We start from the raw sequence: 17,824 nt of genomic DNA on the forward strand, positions 1-17,824 counted from the left end.
AACTTCACTCTGGGATGAATGGCCAGTCCTGGGTCCTGGGTCATGAGCTGGGCAGCACACACAACAGGGATTCTTGGGGCTTCTTCTCACCCACTGGATGCGCTCTGCTTCCTCACCATGTAGGTTTGCTGTTCTGGAGCTGACTCCAGTTACATCTGTAATGGCCACGTCCCTGGATGACCAGGGAAGGTTCTCTGCTCAGCCTTCTTCAGACTTCCAGAACTTTCCTTCTCCAGGAAGTATTCACAGACTTGGTGGCTTCCAGAAGATGCGTCCCTTGTAATGGTCTTAGAGCTGAGTCTGCCTTTCAGTGTGACTTGTATGGGGCTCATGGCTACCTGTTGTTTGGGGTGTTGCTGTTGGCACTCATCTTAAAGCCATTTTGATGAAGGAAGGTCATCTGTCTATGTGTTACTTTTATTGGTTAAGAAAGAGACTGCCTTGGCCCTTGATAGGGTAAGCCACCACCTCGTGGTGCTACACAGATTATTAGAAATGGGTTAATCAAGATGTGAGAGTTAGCCAGTAACTAATTTTCTAGAGATAATGGGCCAAGTAGTGTTTAAAAGAATACAGTTTCCGTGTAATTATTTCGGGTAAAGCTAGCCGGGCGGGCATTGGGAAGCGGCCCGCTGTTCCTTCTACACCATTTTGCTATTTTGTTCTATTTTCATTCTGCTCTTAACTCTTGCCCTTCCAGCATGAAGGTTCTACTAGACACTTTTGGAGAATGGGCATGCAACGGTGAAGAAGGAGAGCTGTTGGTACAGAAAGCAAAGGGTGCTCAACCCTGCCCCCCCCATTTATGCTGGTCTGGGTTCAGTGTTTTGCATTTTATTTACTTTCTCTGAGAGTCCTTAAGAATCTACAGATGTATCACCTAATCCTGTCATCATCTCATTTTTACCTCAGTTTCTCTCTGTGCTTTTTCTGAGAGAGAGAGACAATATTTATGTGGGAATGTGGGAATTTGTGTGTATATTCATGCAGAGGCCGCTTCAGGCATTATTCTTCACTTAACTTTTCATCTTAGGTTTTTGAGACAAGATCTCTGGGTCTCCCGGTGGCCTGGAACTCGCCTCTTCAGCTAGGCAGGCTGGCCAGCAACTCCCAGGGATCTACCTGTCTCCATTTCCCCAGTTGTAGGATGACAAGAACACACCATCACACAGGTTTTTCACAGAGGCTCTGGTGCTTGAACTCAGGTCCTCGGGCTTGGGCAGCGAGCATTTGCTGACCAAACCATCTCCCAGCCCCTCAATGAGAATGCCTTATGCTTCCCAGCTCAGGCCACAGCTCTTTTCATTACTTGTTAGCAATGCTTTCTTTTTCTATTTCTCTTGAATTCATTTTCCTAATTTATGATTTTTATTTTCCTCCCAAAGGTTTTATTTCATGACTCTAGGTAGGAGATATCAGGGGAGGGAGAGATGGAACCAAAACCATGTTGTCTGTTGAGACTGTTGGCATCTTTGGATTTCTGATCATTAGATGTGGTACATTTTTGAAGTTGGGCATTGACCGTATGGAAAAACCACACAGCCAGCCTAGTTAATTCTAGGCAGAGGTTTAACAGTTTTCCTGTAAATTCTAACAAGGATCTAAAAGTTTGTCATTTGCATCTCAAAATTCATTTCAGTTTCTGTAATTGTGTTGCCTTTTCTCCCCCATCTTCTTCCCCATTTCATTACTATGCTAGTTCCTTTTCACACCCTCTGAAAGTTTTCCCCTTTTCCAGGAGTTTCATGGTTATATTGGGACAGGGTCTATGAGAGACAGCCAGGCGCTTCCAGCCAGATCCATCCTCAGCAGAGTGCACTCGGCCAAGGTCACGCAGCCGGCTGGCGGCAAAGCCAAGTCTTCAATGCAAGGTTCTTTTCTCCCAGGCAAATCCTCAATCTTCAGGACCACCTGCCTCCTTGTCCTGTCAGGTCCTGAGTTATTATGTGATTTAGCAAGTGGCAGCTTTGGTAAAAGTTCATTTCTGTATCAGAGAGTTTTTGCCCGAGGTGGTGAAGTCATGTTGGCAGGGGCTAAACTTCTGCTTTGGGCCTGCATAGATTTTTTTTTTAAATGTGCACCGAGCTGGGAATTGCTAAGTGCTTGTTCTAGAGATGAGAAATGTGTTTGTGTGTCCTGGATATGAACTTCAGGTGTCTGAGAGGCCAGGATGAGGCGGCTTTGAGGTACCGATTCTGCTTTATGCTGGGCACCTTAGCGAGCAATCTTCTTGCCTTTTGAAGTGTTCATCAAAGGCCACTTCTTTAATTCCTACAACGGTGCTCCCTTTCCATTGGCATATGTCTCTACCTAGGTGAGTTTTACCTCGGCAGGGAACCAAAATGTCGGTATTTGAGAGTGGACAGTGGCTGGCTGAACCGAGGACAAGTTAATACAGCCCTTCCAACAGTTAACCCTACTATCCCCGAGACCAAGCTCTGTGGGTGGGCCCAGTACTGGCATTTGAGAGATTTAAGCTTCAGATTGTTTGAGGCCGCTTTATGCTTTGCCCTTAAAAGCCTTTTATTCGACATTTAATGCCCATCTAAGAGGTCATGGTAGATGAAGCCCATCTGGCTACCACAGCCTGACTTGCCAAAGCTGAACTGTCTGACGGGGCTTCCACGAGCAATTATATTTAGCATAATACTCGGACCTCAGTAGATATGTTATCGACATAGTTACCAGTTTGGTGATTTATGGAACTCTGGATGCTATTACCAGGCTTAATGAATGGATGGGACCTTGGTCTTTACTTTAGGTAATTAAATATTAATAAACTTATAAAATTAAAGCATGTGAACTTATATCCATCAGATGGACCTTGCTATGTCTTAGGTTTTTGTATGCCTGACATTGTGAAATAGACAGATGCTGGCCTCTGGGGAAAGGAAATGACCAGAATCAGCCAACAGAGGGGATGTGCACTGGATTCTGAAGTTGTAATGGTTTCAGCTCACTCACCTCCTCTATGATTAGTTATTAAATCGTGGCATGTCTGTTATGATCTGGTAAGACCATGAGAATCCCTGGTGCTGGGTGGTGGTGACACGTGCATTTTATCCCAGCACTCAGGAGACAGAAGCAAGCGGATCTCTGTGAATTCAAGACCAGTTTGGTCTGTGAAGCCAGTTCCAGGATAGCCAGGGCTGTTACACACAGAAACCCTGCCCAAACCAAATCAAACCAAAACAAAACAGCAGCAACAAAAAGAGCAAGAGGAAATATCTGGCTTGATTCTGGGGCCATAAAATACGATATTTAATGAGCTCACTTTCTGTAGACATCTCCCATTCATTCTCTCTCTCACACAGTGTTGTTTGTGTTTCCCTCAGACTGTAGATGAGTCCTGAGTGTTCAGTGATGAATAAGTGGACACAGTCTTCCTACTCAGACGGGTGGCCTCCCAGGGGCCAACAGTAAATGAGGGTGTGAGCATTTGGAGAGCGCAGCCAGGGTGCAGAGGCAGCAGCCAGGGTGCAGAGGCAGCAGCCTCTCAGGCGTAGACAAAGTGGCTTGGTGGAGAGGGGAGGGGCTATTTTTGTCTGCGTATTTGAGACGTCTTCTCAGGGAATTTGAATTCTCATGGGGAATCATCTGGAGTGAGCCTCGCAAAGCCCCAGTGTATGAATGATCTGAGCAGGAAGTGCAAAGATCCTGAGCATGCTGGGATCTTGGCTTTGGCTTCTGAGGACTTACGATGGTGATGATTCCTGCCAGAAACTTTCCTCACCTTACCCCAAAGGACAGAAAGTTTTCTCCTTGAGATGGGGCATGACCTATGGTCCTCTCTGTCTTTTACTATTCCCTCTAAATAAAAGTGAAAGAGACATCGCTATTGTGTGGGAAAAGATCAAAGTTGTTCTCCCAGCAGCTGAGGGGGCAGAGGTCTGGCCAGGGCTCAGGGCTTCTGGGTTCTGTCCCACCTCTGGACCCCTTCTCTTTGTAACCTTTGCCCTTTTGTCTGTTTAGCCACCTGTAAAATTAGGAGCCTGACCAGCTGAACCTTTGGTCTTCATGTTTGAGAGGGCAATGGAATCCTTGTGTCTGCTCCCATGCTGTTTGGGGGCAGAATGAATTGATCTTAGTTGTGGCTGCTTTTCCGACTGATAGGGTTCTCTCCCTTGCCCTTGACTTGATCCTTCCTCGTCTGTTGTGACTGAAGGTGACTCCCCTCATTGGTAGGTTGAGGCTGAGAGAAAGCCTGCCTTACTCTCCATCATAATTTTCTCGCTGTCAGAGAACATCACAATGCCTTTGTACAAACTGATACCCAGGAAGCTCAGGCATGAGAGAAGGTAGAGTTCTGCTGCCGTGTGATGCAGTGAGTCAGACAGAGGCCAGGCAGTCTGCAGAAGTCAAGGGGTCCTAGGAGAGGGCTTGCTTACTGCCTCTGTGACAAGTGAAGAAACCTGGGCCACGGAGACCGTCTTTCCCAAGGTCACCCAGAAGGAAGTGCTGAGGGTGCTGGGGTTGCTGTACAGTTCCTTGTCACTATGGAAACTGCCCATCCATCCAGGACACACATGACAGACTTAGATATGGCTTCTTTAATGCTTTGCATGGAAAGATTTTGCAAGTCAAATACATGTAAAACATTTAACCTTTTCATTTTGGATTTATACATGGAGATTAAATATTAATGTTTCAAGTCCTTACTTAGTACCTACTGTGTGCCAGATGCTACTTTTGGTCTTCATAGACTTCAAGTTCATCCAATCCTCTTAACAGTGCTAGGGGGTGGAAGCAATTAGTATTTGAGGCTTACAGATGGCAGAAGGGAGGCTCATTCAGTTTACATTGGCCAAAGTCATACAGTTAGTAAAACAGAAGAGTTCAGTGGCTGATTGCAGGGTCTACAGCTTTCACCAACCCTTGGGCTGTATCTCCCTGGACCAAGACCAGCCTCCTCCAATGAAGGTAAGTATGTTTGCGAACCCCAAATCTCAGTGTTCGTCTTCACAGGATGAAACCAGAGCCCAGCAAAGATGCAAGCAGACTGAGTCCAGTCCAAGGACATCACCGCCTCTATTGCCCTATGGTTTTCCCATGGTGCTCTGCCTTGCCTTGTTTTCCAAACGCACTGTTGGTCTCAAAGACACTCAGCAGCAAGGTCATTATTCTTTCTGGAAATGTCCTGACTGGCTCCCATCTTTGTTGCTTTCATTCTTCGTGGGCCATATTGAAGCCCAGACCCTGGCGAGAAGAGCCTGCTGATCAGATCATATGCTATTTTCCTGTCCTTTGGGGATTGTCCAAGCCATCAGAGAGGCATCATCTCATGTATCACGCTCCGACCATTTAAAGAGCTCTGAAACATCCTTTTCCTATTAGGACTATTGTTTCTATCTGTTGAGTCCATGAGTATTTGACATTGGATGACTTTATAAAACATTCTACTAATTGGATTTGTTAAAGCAAATAAATCAAACACTAATTGGAACGTGCCCTGCCATTATTTTTGCTTACTGAATTAGATATAATGGTGTGAAGGCCTTCTTATCATATTTGTGCACTTATTTAAACACCCCCCTGGCACACACTTTTGCAAATTCAATTAGATATTCAAAAAAGAAATTCAATTTATGCAAGGCTGGTTTACATTCATTCCGGGGGCAAGACTGCACTCCCCACGATACGCTGCTCACGATTAATAAGCCCTACTTAGATCCTGCCCAGCCTTCAGAGCATCTGTCTGCACGAGGGTAGAATCTCAATGACTCGGGGGCTGGAGCTCTTTAGAATGCGTGTGTCCGTAGAACAAGGTTTGCTTCCTGGGCCTGCAAACGGTGCTTGCTCAGGCCCCAGCTGCTGGCTGACAGCACAGCTATTGCCCTCTCGATTTCTTAATTTTACAGCACGGTATTCTGTATTGTAGTTTTGTGCTGGCCTCACAGTGTTTACAGCCGAACCTTCCTTGGAGTCTGCCTTGGTTGGCAGACACAGCGTGATTAAATTCAGCTCTGCTCTCCATCTGATACTACATATGTCTTCTGCTCTGGCCTCGGTTTTCTCATCTGGGTATAGTGGCAATGTCAGTGTCTCACCCAGGAGGTGTTTTTCTGAGTCAGGGGCTCACTCAGGTGGTCCCTTTTCCCAGAGCCATGTGTGTGATATCAGAAAACAGTAGGTATGTCTCTCCATTTCCCAGAGAAAGGAAGTATCAGTCTCTAGCAAGAAATGGGAATTGAGTGCCAGAAATCACATTGCATCAGACACTTGAGTGATGATGGGTGGTACTGTATTGGCACTCAGTGATCGTGTTAGCACTGGGAATGTTCATGTCACTGAATTAGGATTGTTGTCTGCACCTCAAGCCTGAATCTTTCCTGGCTTTTCAACATACCATGAATAACGGTTTTAGCATTTTTAAATGGCTAGGGCGATAAAGGAATGTTATCTCGTGATAAGCAGTTTATATGCAGCTTTAGATCCAGGAAGTGCTGGGCATGGTGGTTCACACCTTGGGAAACAGGGGTGTAGGGGACGACTATGCATTTGAGGTTAGCCTGAAGTATCTAACAAGAACCTGTCTCCAGTAGAACAAGGTCATTATTTAATTTGTTTACTTATTTGTTTATTTAGAAAACACAGCTGTGCTCAGTCTTTACACATTATGCCTCCACACTGAGGCAGTGCCTTGCTGAGCATTAGCAACAGAGCTCGGGGCCACTGTGATAAGCAGAACTATGAGGTAGCCCCAGAGATTCCTGACCTGCACAGGGATCTACATCCTGTAGAGTCCCCACCCCCTACACGGCAAAGTGCATACAGTGTGTTTGCCCCATGTCTTGATTAGGTTAGTGGCGAAGGTGAGAAACTGTCAGATGTAGCTAAGGTCCCAAATCACTTGACCAGTTAGTTCTAAGTGAGACGCTTGGATGGACCTGCTACATCAGATCAGTTGTGCAGAGGACTAAGGTCCCAAATCACTTGACCAGTTAGTTCTAAGTGAGACGCTTGGGTGGACCTGCTGTAGCAGATCAGTTATGCAGAAGAACGAGATCCTGCCTTAAGGAAGAGGTTGCCACAGAAGACTCGTGCTGGGGCCACGTGGTCAGGAATTCTGGATAGCATCTGTGGGCTGAGAATGGCTGCTGGTGTAGCTATCAAGAAAAACAGGACCTCAGTCCTGCAACCTAAGGAACTGGATTCCACCAAAAGCCATGCGAATTCTAAAGAGAATTCCAAGGTCCAAAAAGAGTACATACAGTTCTGAGGGCACCTCGTTTCTGTCCTGGGAGGAGAGAAACAGTCTTGCTGATATCAGGGCTTGTCCCTTATAGACACTGCAGATACTAAGTAGGTGTTTTAAGCTGCTGTGTTTGTGGCAATTTATTACAAAGCCATGGGAAATGAATGTGTTGCTGTGGACTGTGGTTCGTCTTCCTCAGAGTCTTGTTTTGAGATCCATATGCTTCACTCCTGCTTCCAAAACGGCCAGCTTTGAATATAGAGTCTCTGCAAAGGTTAGATGGGGTCACTGGGGTGGGTGGGTGGGGTCAGCACTTCCTAGGCAGGGAAGAGACCCTAGAAGTCAAGCTGTCTTTCTGTAAGCATTCCAAGGAAGGCCACATGGGGACCTTTGAGAAGGTGGTCATCCACAGCCAGGAAGGATGTGATCCCCAGAGCCCACCTAGCCTGACCTTTGTGTGGAACTTTTGTCTTCAGAGCTGGGAAGAAACAAATGTCTGATTTGTAAGACTCTTCCTAGCATTTTGTTAAGGCAGCATGAGTGGACTAATACAAGCCACAAAGCTGGCAATATTTACTCCTTGTTCTTCCATGGAGAAAGTTTGACACCCCTTCCAGTTAAGAAGTAATACAAACTGGATAAATGGCTCATTAGTTAAGAGCACGTTCTGCTCTTGCAAAGGACTTGGTGGCTTACCTCTACTGTAAGTCCAGCTCCGGGAGATCCAGTGTCTTTCTCTGGCCTCTGCAAGCACCAGACACATGTACAAACATATGTACAGCCGTTCACTCTTATATATAAAATAAAAACAAATAAATAAGAATTATTTAAGTCACATCTCTCTTTCTAGTTACCTGTACCCATGTATTCTTGCTATATTTGGAGTGTGTACAGCTCTTTCCATGTTTCGTATGAGCTGTCTACACATCTGTGAATAATACATGGATGAAGCTGGTACCATCTTCCAGTAGGGAACCTTCCTGCTTAATTCTGAGCCTCCCCCCATCTCTGGCCCTACCCTCTGCATCATGGTGTCCATGGCAAGCTGAAGGTACAGAGCCTACTCCTGTGCCTTTCTTTCTAGACTTAAGAATTAGCACATTGTAGGCTTGCAGCAGCGAGTTATTTGGGAGCAGAGGACATGAAGACTGGCTCAGGACCATCAACCAGTTTTGTTTAAAAAGGTGTGTTAATTGCTATGGCGACCTAGTCTAATGGGTAAGTGCGTGTGTGGACTGAGCTAGTCTGGGTTCAAAGTCAAGCTTTGCCACTTGAGATTATTGTGATCTTGGGCAACATTTTTGGAGCATTCTATATGTTAGTTTCATCATGCATGTCATGGTCATCAGTGATCATGTCTAGCTCACGCATTGGCTGTGATAACTAAATGACTGTTACAGTTGACCGGCACCATGCACGGCACAGAGTGCTGTCTCTATTGCCATCCCTCAGATTGGCCTCTGCTCTACAGTTCTCTTCTCTGTCTTTGTGCCCTTATGTTACCATTCCTTGACCCTAGAGCATTGCCGGTTGGAGTTGAGTCCTTAGCAGGCTCTCCCCACACCTGTTGCTGCCATTCTACTATCTCTTATCCTAATTTATTCAAATTAATATACATCTAATTTATTATATCCTGTTTGTCCTGTCCTCACCTTCTCTCTTCCAAGGCGGCCTTATGGTTTCTCTTTAGTTCACACTTTGACTTCCCTTTCCACTCAGTTTCAAGTCTCAACCTTTGCAGAATTGGGCGAAATACTCTTAAAAGTCCCAGCCTGAACACTGAGCCCCCGGTCCCTCCCCTCATGAAAGGTTCACTGAGTTCACTGTGACCCCCCCAAGAGAAAGGCATAGATGGACTACATTCCCCGGTGAGGGCGCCAATCTGGCACCTTGTCATGAATAAGGTCTATTTTAATGTATTCAACTACTCATTGAATAAAGTCAAGCCCACGCTGCGGCTTGACTTTGATGGAGACTCCTGTGGCCTACATATGTTCTCTTGGATCTTTGGAACCTGCAACTGGAAAGATATCACCCTGCGACCTCAGATGTCTCACATCCTGTGATACCAGAGGTGTCCTCTGAGCGAGCGCCACAAGCGTGGCACTCTGTGGGTTCCTAGTACGTTCCGTTCCATTCTAGCTACACAGACCAGGGTAGGAAGCGTTCCTTTGCCTCCCCCATGCCAGGTCGCCTCAGTTTCTGGTCGTGTTTGTCAACACTGTGAGTTACTCCACCAGCAGTACTGATCGTGCGGAACGAAACTGAAGGCAAATCTCCACCTTTTTAAAAATAATTTTCCCCTTTCATGTCTGCCCTAGTTTGCTATCTTCACTTTGCTCTGCGGCTGGATATTAAAGGCACTGCTTTCTATTCTCAAAGAAGCAGGATGAGGCTCAGAGTCTGAATATGGAGTATTCTAAAAGAGGCTGTGCCGGAGCATTGGAGAGCTTCGGTTCCATGGTGCCAGGGCGAGCATCCCGCTTCCTCTTCTTCATGTGTTTGAGCTGCTTCTACGGGGTCCGTGAGGCTGCGTCTGTAGGATGGGGTAGACAGAGCAGCAGGATGAAAATAGTGTAGGTAATGGCTAATCGTAAATGGCTGTTAATAAAAAGGAGTGTCGCTGTTGTTCTTGCTAACTGATGTCATGCTTTTTCTCCAGCTGGGTAAGTCCCTTGGGAGTTCTGCCACGAGGTTCCACGTAGAAAGGCCGAGATCACTGCTTCTTTCCTAAAGCTAGAACTGACAGATGACAATCTCTTGGCAGAATATAGGCTGCCTCCATTATTATATATGAAGTTTTAAGGGAACGCAGCCACACTGGCTTGTTTTTGTCTTGGCCATGGTTGCTTTTGCATTGTGATGGCAGGGCTTAGCAGTTGTGACAGAGACTGTGTAGACACAAAGCTCAAGAGTTTTACTATTTGGTCCTTTGTAGGAAAGTTTGCTGAACTCTGTCTTTGGGGAGGGGGTTGGGGCTTTCTGTTTCCTATGCAAACAGATTTACATAGACATCCGCATAGTTCACATACAGTGCCTGGCACCCGGCAGAAGGTAACAAAGCTTCCATCCCTCTTCTGAACTTAATTCTGCTCTGGAACACATAGGATCATATCTGAGAACTGCAGAGGCAGGCACATTTATATTTTTATTGAATTCTATTCCTCTCTCATTTCCAAAAGAAGAGCTCATGTTTAAAAAAAATTCTGATTGGCACTATAAACCTTATTTATGCTTTAATGTCTCCTAAAGTATGTAGCCCACACTATTTTTACTCCCTTACAGATGCTGATATGCTATACATTACCAAATCCAAATGGATTTTCAAAATCCAATTTCCTTGCTCCAGTCTTCCGTTTCTCTGTTGACTTTTTATGTTTGACTTGCATCAGAGCATCTGGGGCTTTTGCCACATTTTGACCTCGACCTGTCCAGTGAAATAGCTCATCTGCTCAAGAGGAGAGTCCTCGGGTGGTGGCTGCCCTTCCCTGTCCTCCTGTGACTCTGTGAGTCTCCTTCTGGCTTGATGGTGGCTTCTGGAGGCAGCCTGAGCTAGTTCTTGGGGTGGAAGTGGAGACAAAGGTGCTATTTCCTCCCCAAATGATTGTGCTAAGGTTGGCATCAGTTACCCGACACTGCGTGCTCCTTGTGTCTGAATGAGGTCAGTGTCCAAATGAGTTTTCTTTAGGCATTCTTTCCAATCGTATATCTTCCTTAAGTGACCTGCCACAAATACCTTACAGAGATTGCGAGGCCTTTCATGTTATGGTCTCTAGGGAAGACAGGTAGATGTCATTTTTGAATGATCAGCATTACCTACAAAAGTCATAAGGTCTTGGGGGTTGGATCAGTGTTTCTTGCAGTGGGTTTGGGAGAGTTTGGATTTCTTCTCTTCTCTTCTCCTTTCCTGCTGACTCCTAGTGTCCACAGCACCATGCCTTACTGCCATTTCTGCATCTCTGTGGCTTCTGTGGGATCCTAGCTACTTCTGATATTCTAGACTACTTAGATCTTATGATGAGAGGCTTCCTTGTGGCCATCTTGTTCCTAGATACCAGAAACTACATGGAAATGGATGGGGGTGGTTGGGAAATTGTCTCTAGAGACCGTGTCACCTGCTGTCAGGGCCCAGTCTTAAGCTCATGATCACTCTCATTCTTTATCTGTTGTCTGGGAGGAAGGAAATGCAGGAATGATGGCGCTGGAAATCATCCTTAAGTGTATTTTCTCTCCTTGCTAGTTTGAAACATTGTCTGCCTCCAGCTACATGAGCAGGGAGGAGGTGTCTCTATTGGTTGGCGCTGGGTCCCAGTGGTTTGTTTATCCTGGTGTGTGTGTTTGGGTGATACTATCAATTTATATTGAGAAGGATTATGAGAAACATCCTCATGAGACTCACCATGTACTCCTTGTGTGGATGTAGTCTCAGATAGGGGTGGTGTTTCATTATGGGATATGAGGGTCACCACGGATATTTCTGCAGAGGCTTTTGTCTGATCTGTGTTCACGGATTGGTTGTCATTTTCCTCAGACAGTTTGGCTTTTATTATGAGAACACAGTGTCCCATAGCTGGGAAGCTTTCACCGTTGACAGAGGGAATCAGGAGCTCAGAGTCACGCATAGCCCCATTTAGGCAGATGGACATGTGGGAAATTAAAGTATAGTTTCACAACTCCCTCCTTCTACCCTGCTTTGCTCTTTCTTTTCCCTGTCCTCAGTGTCACCAGACTGCACACCCTCCTTCCAAATACACTGGACTGATGCAGCAGGATGGTGAACAGTTGGCATCTCCTAAAGATGCTCTGCTGTCTAGGTTTCACCACAGAGCATAGATGGGAACTTAAAAATCCACTGGTCATCCGGGCACTGTGGAAAAGTCCTGACTGTGTGCCTGACTGAAATGTAGATGATTTTGTGTGTGTGTGTGTGTGTGTGTGTGTGTGTGTGTGTGTGTGTGTGTGTGTCTGTGTGATGTTGTGTGACACAGGGGTCTGTATCTAGAACTGTTTTGTGGTGAGACATCAAAGACACGCTTAAGCAATGATAAACTCTGGTATAAAACAGGGTCTGAATATCTGAAGAAAACAGTGACTCAGGACAGAGTATGGCGCTGCCTTCGCTTGCTCTCAGTAAGCTCCTCTTGTAGGAACATTCCACCATCACTCCTTCCGTCTTTGAATGCTACCTCCTGCAGCCTCGGCCACCAAAGGCCTTTGCAGCGTCAGAGACGCTGAGAAGGACAGCGGGTCAGGGGTGCTTTCTGTGTGTAGCCCCTGTCTCTGAGAGGTTGTCATGGTGGAGGGCCATCATAGTGGAGGTCTGCCTCCAATTAATGCTGAGAAATCTTGTCCCACTCCAACTTCATGATTCTCTCACCCACTCCCAACCATGGCCTCTGGAGTACACACTTACATTTGCAATTATTCTTCAACTTGCTTATTTATTGCTGGTCTGCCTTACTAATCATCTTCAGACATCTCTCTGGAAACTCCCGTGTAGCCAGTGCCAGCACTATATCTAATCTTTAGTAAGGGACTTTGTTGAATTAGCAAAGAACTACAGTAAAGCAAATATCTTTCTCTCCACCAGCACATCAGTCAACTTCCCACCCAGAAATTCCCCACTGGCCTTACTGCAGATTTCAGTTTCTTGTTGTGTTTCTTGGACCTATTTACCTTTTTGTTTCTCTCAAGATGTTTGTGTTTGTGTGGCTCCTTTTTTATTTAATGCAAAGCACACTTCAACTCCTACACTTCCAGAATGGGACCAGCCCTCTATTGCTGAGCCTAGCATTCACTGGGGTTCTTTCATAACCTGCTCAAGTGACTATAGCAGAATACCTTAATCTGGGTGATTTATGAACAGAAAGAAAAACTTGTTCACAGTTCTGAAGGTTTAGAAGCCTGCAATCAGAACAGCAGCTGATGTAGGGTGTGACGTCAGCCCGTTCTGCTCAGGTGTCTCCTTTTTATCTTATTTACATTTCATTCATTTTGTTTATCACACAAAATAACAGGTTTGGTTATGACATTTTCACATGTACGTTTTTTCCATTGGCCTCTTCCCCTCCCCCCTCCATCTCCCTGTTCCTCTCCTGTCATCCTTTCATGTTGCTTTCATGGCATATGAATTCCATTGTCCTCTTCTTGGCCTTCCTTCTGCAAAGCTCACTTGGCAGAAGGAGGGAGTGTGCTCCCTAGGGTCTCTTTCATCAGGACACAAATCTCCTACCTGAGAGCCAAACCCTCATAATCCAATCACCTCCTCAAAATCCCGTCTCTTAATCCCACTTCCTAAGGGGTAAGTTCCAACATAGGAACTGGAAAAGGGCACAGACTTGAGGCCTGCAGTGGATGTGGCTCAGCTTATGATGGGGACATATGGGCGTTTGGAGGGGGGCAGGGTGCTGAACCACCAGGGAGACAACACAGGGAAGAGATGGATTAGAATAGGAATGGGTGTGGACCACCAGCCAGGAGGCCACAGCAGGCTCAGGCTAGCAGGTGCCAGCTCCTTCTGTGGACTAGCCTGTGCTCCTTTTGTGATATCCTTCCTCCGGCCTTCTGCCTGTGAAGATGCTCTTCTCCCGCTGGGCCCTGTTAACTCTCTCTGGTCACAGCAGCTCTCCTACTTGGAGCCTCCATTCTAATCTCTTATCACATTCGATGTCACCTTGAATGGACTTCCAACCCAAATATATGCTGTTTATCCTTGCCAATACGAAACAGACACAGCATAATGTCAAATGACGGATGTCTTGAACTTGGGAAAACCTAGACACTCTCATTGTTGACTTTCTCATCTTCCAAATGCATGGTTGTCTAATTCTTTACCAGTTTGTTCTTCCAACTCCATGAAGCATGGGTTTTCAGTCTACTTTTACAGGGAAGAAGGTAGGGGGTGGGTGTAGAAAAATTCTGTGTTTACTTTTCATAGTCAATCCATTTAATAACATATCATAAGGTGGGTGTTCCCTTCCACTGGTGGGGAAACCGAGACTCCCCACCTCCCACCCCTGGTGTGAATCAGGTGGCCCAAACTCACAGTTCTACAAAGCTGAGGTGTCATGTAATCCTGCTGGATTCTGAAGCTCCTGTTTGTTCCGCAGCATCCCAGCACCCCTTACCTGGAGCTGGAAGCTGTTACAGAGGCATGCCCTGGTATTCCTTGTTCCTACTCAGAATGAGACATTCTTGTTTATATTCTCAGGAAGTCAGACTGAAATCAATGTAACTAGCCTTATTAACTTTCTTAAATGGGGGACGGGTCACCAATGCCAAAAACTTTTCTGGGATTACCAAAGCAAATATAAAAATCTAGTTTGACAGTTGCCTGCTTTTGGTTCTTTCTTTCCTCCCTCCTTCCTTTCCTCCCTCCCTCCCTCCTTTCTTTCTTTCTTTCTTTCCTTCTCTTTTCTTTCTCCTCCTCTTCCTTCTCCTCTTTCTTTCTTCTCCAATTTTGGTTTGGTTATTTTTCCTCCAACACCCCTGTAGAGTTTAAAATCCAAATCTGTAAATGAAGAATTGGTGGGGAAGGGGTAACTTGCCAAGCTCCGTGCGTGGGACTGTACTTACCCATCTCTCTTTCGTCTGCAGGTGGCTGTTCCTTTGATGAGCACTACAGCAACTGTGGGTATAGCGTGGCTCTGGGCACCAATGGGTTTACCTGGGAGCAGATTAACACATGGGAGAAGCCAATGCTGGACCCAGCTGTGCCTACAGGTATGTGACCTATCATGTTTGGGGCTGAGATGGAGGTGGCTGGCTTTGCAGTGGCTCATGGGGGAAGAACCTTTTTATGGATTGAGGTGAGAGAATAGTAGGTTAATATGTAGATAGTGAATTGCCCATCTTTAGAGGTGTTCAGGCAAGGCTAAGTGAGTTCTTTAGAATGGAGTGATGATTACAGACCATCAGGATCCAGAGACCTTTGGGATTATTTTTACTCAGAGATTTTTAAGCTCTGCCTATGCACAGGGTATCACTGAGTTTTGCTGTGCAGTCTGATGGTAATGACATTTTAGAAAAAGATGAGATTACTCCTTTTCTCTATAAACATGAGTTGTACACATCAGGACGTTCCCACTGTTAAATTATTATAGCTTTGATGACTGCCCTAACACCCAAAATACCAGGCTTATTTAACCAATGTAAAGTCTTGATGGGGGGCTGCATGAGGCAGGCCTGTGAGAGAGGTGAACCTGCTGGGTTTTAGGGGATGTATTTGGAGGAGGAATACACATACTCAAAGAGAACCCTGTCAGAGTTGGTGAATCAGGCAGGGCATAGCAGCAAGGTTGCTTGGTGATGTGAGCCAGGATGTCCTACATCCCTGTGGACGTGAAGGTCATCCTTTTGAACAGTAGGAAAGCCAATTGGATATAGGACACGAGAGGACGTTGTCTGTGGAGACTTCCTGGCCAGTGCCTCCATGTAGCGCACACATTGTCTTATATTGCACCAGCCCCTCTGCCTGCCGTGAGGCTCACCCCTGTTCTCTGCTAGTTCAACCTGCCCTTAAGAACTAGAGTTTTTTGTGCTTGTTCTGAACTTTTCCTCGTGCATGGCTTCTCCAACACCATTGCTTCAGGTTCTATCTGAGCACAGATATGCCAATATCTGTGACCCCCACGGCTATGTCCTCTTGCTCAACTCTGGGCAGAGGGTTTCTGGGATATCAGTAAGTGGAGACAGAGGAGATTCTCAGAAGAATCTAGGGGCAGAAGTGTCTTCTCTGATTTTGAGCTTGATTCCAAAGCAGGAGACCCCTGGCTGAATTTGCATGGTTCCTACTGAGGCTTGCGTCATGCCTGTTTCTCAGGAGGGTCTTGAGTTCACGGCTGTCTATAAGGAAAGAAACAAGCCTCAAGTGCTAAATTGGAAATTTCAGATTAGATGGGGTCTTATTTTGTCTGAGCAGAGGTATCAGTTGTCACATGTTCCAATGACTAAGGCAGCATGGGAAAACGATATCTGTTGCCTCCTTGTGGTTTTTAGTAATGCTGACTTCATTTCTGTAGTATCCCAGTCATTCATCCCATTAGGATCCCAAAAGCTAAAGCACTCATGCTTAATTAATTAATTCCAATGATGGCATAGAACTCACTATGCAGATCAGACTGCTGTGGAATTCACAGGACTCAGTCTGCCTCTGCCTCTGTCCCTTGAGTGCTGGCATTAACAGTGTGTGTCACCAATCTCTGCATGTTCTCTGCTCTCTTGGCCATCTTTGAGATTGATCAAATCTGGATCTTATAGTGCATGCACGTGCGTGCATATATGTATGTATGTGTGCATGTGTGTATGGGCGATGGTTGTGCATTCATCCACGTGTGTATGCATCAGTGTGTAAATGTATATATACATGAGTGTTAAGTGCATATATGTGTGCATTTGTATGCATTCATGTGTGTGTGAGTGTGTGTATATTCATGCACATATCTGTATATCTTTAACCCACTCAAAATCATGTAGTGTGTCATGATCCAACATTTTCAAAATTAGCCTTCCTTCCCCCTCCCTCCCTCCCTCCCTCCCTCCCTCCCTCCCTCCCTCCCTCTCCTTCCTTCCTTCCTTCCTTCCTTCCTTCCTTCCTTCCTTCCTTCCTTCCTTCCTTCCTGAGATAACATAGAACTTGAGCTCTTCCTCCTAAGTGATGGGGTTGCTAATGTCTACCAATATGTCTAGCTAAAAGTGAACTCTTAATTCACCCTTTCCCCTTTCATGTCTATGCACTTTCTGGAATGATTCAGAAGCCAGTGGCTCTATTTGTCTCTCCCGTCCCCCGTGTGGTAGTCTCTTCATCTGAATGTCTCCCCAGTTCTGACTCCATCACTGGTATGTCTGGTTTCTTTGCCTAGACTCTCATTCTTCTGGTGCAGATCACCTCTGCCTCTCTTTTGGGAACCTGGGGACCTTTGTTCTGGTTCTTTGAGTCATTCTTTTGAGTTTAATCTGTACAGAAGCCAAAGAGATTCTGGTGAGATACAGAGCCGTCCATTCCCTTGCCCCTTCCTCCCTCTGCAGTTTCTCTCTCCAAAATTTTGAGGTCTCTTGCTGCTCTGAGATGACAGAGTCCTGCTGTCTCCTCAAGACCCTGACAGCTTAACCTGCCTCAGCTTCCGCCCTGACCAGTTCTGCTTCCCCTGTGTTGCTTCACATGGGCTCCTGTCAGTTGCTGGCAAACTCTGACTCCCCTGCCTCAGGAGCTCGCACACGGCGCTCCCAGGAAGCCCTTCCCTCCAGTCTGCCCTGCCATTGTGACTTCTTCCCATTCAGTCTGGGGTGGCTCTTGGTAAAGATCCCCACATTGTGACTAACGTCTCCCATGTTACTGGGGACCACAGTAGCCTTGTTCACAGCTGCATCGTCTGCAGCTGCGGGATGTGGTGTGACAGATGGAGCATCCACGTCACAATGTGCTGGAAGCGGGCATGGATGGGGTTGCGTACTGAAGTGGTTAGTAACAAAGATGCGAGCTACAGTTTAGAGGCCTTTGGCACTCTTCTTCCTGATCACATGCTTATCCCAATCGTGTTTTCTTCCTACTATCCTTCCCATTTTACAGAGAAGAAAGCCAAGGTTCTGGGCAGCAACCTGGCAAGATGGATGCCTCCTCCTCCCCTCCTA

The 17,824-nt window shown here is 46.1% G+C and overlaps 1 protein-coding gene across 12 annotated transcripts in view; it reads left to right on the plus strand.

Moving 5' to 3' along the window:
* Nucleotides 1-17,824, plus strand: part of Ptprt (protein tyrosine phosphatase receptor type T) — a 1,106,759-nt gene that overhangs the window by 286,284 nt on the left and 802,651 nt on the right. For all 12 annotated transcript variants that reach the window (XM_085697063.2, XM_085697062.2, XM_085697064.2 and 9 more), the window contains exon 2: nucleotides 14,792-14,917. In XM_085697063.2, coding sequence (XP_085553189.2) covers nucleotides 14,792-14,917 — 126 coding nt within the window. The remainder of the gene's footprint in view (nucleotides 1-14,791; nucleotides 14,918-17,824) is intronic.

The sequence above is a fragment of the Myodes glareolus genome, chromosome 10 (genome assembly GCF_982192425.1).
Source record: "Myodes glareolus chromosome 10, mMyoGla1.1, whole genome shotgun sequence".
Lineage (NCBI taxonomy): Eukaryota > Metazoa > Chordata > Mammalia > Rodentia > Cricetidae > Myodes > Myodes glareolus.